Below are 3,780 nucleotides of genomic sequence, written 5' to 3'. Positions count from 1 at the left end.
TGGCTGATGACCAAGTCTGGGAAGATGGCCTCAGGCATTGCTAGAGCAAGCCTTTCACACTACACTATGTCCTGCGTGCCCAGTCACTTCCAGCATGGTAGTGCATCCCCAGGGGCTTTTGTGTTGGCAGCCTAGAGGCTGTCTGTGAGGGAGGTGTGCAGACGGAGCAGAGGGGCAGCACGGAGTACGTCATGCTTGTAGTTCTTCCACTGACATTGCACCTTCCCTTTGTGTCTTGCGATCTAGAAAAACTTCAAGATAGAAGTAGTTTTTCTCCATACCTGGTAAGTGATGCACATTTCTGGGGTCATGACGATTTCATTTCCTTTCCTATCCCTCTCTGACACTTTGAAGAAATCCTTCTTTGAGGCAGTAATGTATTTATCCTTGAGGTGATACGTCAGATGGATTGTCTCCTCTGTGATCAGAAAGATACGTTCTGCTACATCTTCATCAGCAGGCTTTTCTAGGTTTCTGTGGAAACGCTCCTTGATTTGCTAATGAGGGGTGAAAAGAAAGAGATGGAAGCAGGTTAGACAACACAAAAAACTGGCAAGATTTGCAAAGTTGGGTAAAAACCCAAGGTAAAAATTGGGCTTTTCTGCCTGGACTACGATGGCATCTCTTGGCCCATGGTCCTACTGTTCTTTCCTGTGCCTGAGAAAAAAAGCACAAAGCTGCTTAGAGCAACACCGAAGTCTCCTATTTGTGAAGCTGAGTACGCTCTCCAAGCTCAAAGTTAGCTTGGGATGCATCCCTGCCTGAGGCAACCGCAGGAAGCAAGGTATTTTGGAGCACAACAAAAAGTTTCCCACATTCCCCAACACAGGGAAGGAAAAGGAGCGTGTTGGGTGCTGATCCAAAGGCAGGCCACTGCATGGCCCTGTCTTGGCAGGTGAAGTGTCTGAGCCATGCTGCCAGATGTCAGATTTCCTCCCTCTTCTGTTCTCCAAATCAGACCCGACTAGAGGAGGAGGTAGATTAGCCGCTTGCAATTGTAGCGATGGGATACTTCATCAGGAACCTAAAACGTTATTAGTTTGGGGTCAGAACATGAAATCGTTTGACTAGTTTTGAGTCTTGTGAAAATTTCATTCCAAAATCATAGTCAAGCTTTTTTCCTTTCCTCTGACACACATTTTCCAAGTCTTAGTTTCCTAGTTTCATTCTAGCCGCTCAATGCAGTTCATGACAACTGGTCACACTGTAGCTCTCTGTCAGGCAAGCAACTGTGAGGCACAGCAGCTGAACAAGGCTTGGATGCCTCATCTGCAGTTTTGCCTTGGCTGCACCCACTGAAAATGAACCTAAAGCCCTAGGCAGTATGTTTTGCATAGTATAAATATCACAGTGACAGATATTTTTCTGTTCCTGCCTTGGCCGTACCACTATCGGCTGGGAGTTAATGTCAGTTCTGGTGCCAGCCAAGTGTATTTTCTTTCCTCTTTTGCCAAACTCCATGTGCCGGACATGCAGGAAGTCATCCCGCCCCACGAAGTACTCTGTCATCTCGTTAGCATTTTCAACACGTTTCTGGAGGCCATCGACTCGCGCCTCATTGTAAAACTCCATCGTATGTTCAGTCTCTGGTTCCAGCGACGTATAGGTGTGAGCTAAGGACATAAGAGAGATTGCACACGTTTTCAGAGTTAGCAACCATAATATGGTGAACACGAGTGTGTCCAGAGGAAGTCTCATTTTCTTCAGCAGCCAATAAATCAAATGCACGTAAGAGCGTAAGAAGGGAATATTATCTCCTCACTGCTGTGTACCAATACGTCACAGCCTAAGGACAGCAGGACAGCTTTGCAGGGCCACTGCCTCCCTTACACAGCAAGGCAGTAGTGAGTGGAGCCTGGACCCTGCTCTTCCCAAACCAGGAATGGGCGCAGCCTCTTTGGGTGAAATGCTGCGTTAGCAACAGATCTGGTGCAGGACTTTCTCTCCCCCAGCTGCACAACACAGAGAGACTGAACATAATCCTAAATAAGTTAGGAAAGTTCCTACTCCTATCACCTCTACTGGTAAATCACCAGATATGTGATAGGTATGTATTTTTCTTCTGTTATGCTGGGGGGGAGCACTGTCCAGGACTGGAAGCCAACAACCCAATTCGCTGCTCTCCACTGGAGACCATGTTATTTACCTCGGCCATTCATCCCACAAGTTCGCTGCCACCCAACCTTTGGGCTTTTGCCACTGCTAGAAGGGATTCACATGAAGTCCCATCAGCTGCAGTGGCTGCCCAGATGAGCTGGATTACCTTTGAGATTGAGGAGGTGTCCTGGGCTGAAGTAGTCTGTGGTCAGCTGTGTTTGTTTATTCACTTCTCTCATATCCAACATGTCTTCTCGGTTTTTGAACCACTCCCTCACCTCCACTACTTCAGTACCTGGCAGGAGACAAAGCATTTCACAGCCTTACGTCACTCTGTTGGAGGTGGTAAGATCCATCTGATGAGCTCTCAGTGTCTGTGCAAGCACACTGTGCTCCTGATACAGCCAAAGCAGACATCGCATAGCCACTTTGTAGATGAATCCTAATCTACATTTGAGTAGATGAATTACACTTTAAGAGGGTTTATTCCTCTCCATCAACAAGAACTAAAGGAATCAGCTCAGGGGGAGAAGGTGGCATGGCGGATGGCTATGGTTAGGCAAGGGAAATTCCATCCCAAATACTTAATGATAGTGTCAGGAGTGAAGGGAAATGAGATAGGGGCATTACACTATCCAAGAGTGCTGAGGACAGGACACTGTATGTCCAGTTAGGAATCTGCACGGTCTCTTGGACCAGCTGTTGAAGAATAATGCTTTGGAGCACAGAAATATCCACAGTCAGCAGCTGCCCCTTTCTATGGCTCCTGTCAACACCAATAGGAATAGTGATACTATTGGATCAGATCAAACCAGCCTTCCATTTCTCTGAAGGCTGAAAATCCAAGCAGCTGACCTGCGACACTGAACAGCCTCACCACTGGGGTGTAAGCAGATTCAAACTCTCACAGGAACCCCCAGCAATGCTGGAACGTTCTGGGGCTCGACAGACAGTGAGCGCGATGAAGCGTTTGAAGATGTGGTAGGTAAGTCCCCCACAAATGTGAAAGGAGGATGAGAAAGCACAAGAGACTGGGAGGAAGGGGACCACCTCCCCCTTCCCATCAGCACACCCCAGGCTGTGTTTGCTCAGTGCGTTGAGTGTGTTCACTCGTCCCTCTTACAGTCTAAGTCTGCGTAGATGGTGAGGCGTTTCACCAGCCCATTTCCATTCAGGTATGGTGCCCATTTCTCCAGTTTTGCTTTCCTGTACAGGATCACCTTCCTCCCCTGGGAACAGCGGGTCTCAAACTCTGCAGTGGGCAAGAGAGGTATCAGAAAAAATTACTCCCTTGTACTCAGCACAGGGAAAAAGAATTCAAAAGGGAGAAAATCATGGTCTAAGGAAAACCACGCATTTACTGATTGCGTTCAGCTGCCAGTAAAGCTGTTCAGACCCTGCCTGTTGTGCTTTAATGTTATAATAGTATAACAACTCTTTTCTCTCCCAAAGCAGATATTTGGTAATGCAGGGGCAGTACCTTGTGCATAGTGGTAACAGAAAGTGCATCCCAGGCAAAATCATTCAGCTAGCAGGAAAACACGGGGGGGGAGAGGGAGGGAGGGAGAGGTTAGCTGTGGGGCAAGCAAAAGGCAAAGGAAGAATACATACCTCTGGGAGATATCTGAATTGGGGCTACCCATGACGGTGGCATGTCAAAACTCATATCTTCCTCCTTTTCCT

The 3,780-nt window shown here is 47.6% G+C and overlaps 1 protein-coding gene across 1 annotated transcript in view; it reads right to left on the bottom strand.

Annotated features, from left to right (window-relative positions):
- The window catches only part of DRC7 (dynein regulatory complex subunit 7), a 13,586-nt gene that overhangs the window by 4,253 nt on the left and 5,553 nt on the right, over positions 1-3,780 (bottom strand). Inside the window, 5 exon segments of the mRNA XM_009318852.1 lie at positions 282-497; positions 1,387-1,613; positions 2,264-2,392; positions 3,221-3,349; positions 3,709-3,778. Coding sequence (XP_009317127.1) covers positions 282-497; positions 1,387-1,613; positions 2,264-2,392; positions 3,221-3,349; positions 3,709-3,778 — 771 coding nt within the window.

This window comes from Pygoscelis adeliae, unplaced genomic scaffold (assembly GCF_000699105.1).
Source record: "Pygoscelis adeliae isolate BGI_AS28 unplaced genomic scaffold, ASM69910v1 Scaffold622, whole genome shotgun sequence".
NCBI classification, from domain to species: Eukaryota; Metazoa; Chordata; class Aves; order Sphenisciformes; family Spheniscidae; genus Pygoscelis; species Pygoscelis adeliae.
The sequence above is the reverse complement of the archived record's forward strand: the minus strand, read 5'-3'. Positions and strand labels throughout refer to the sequence as shown.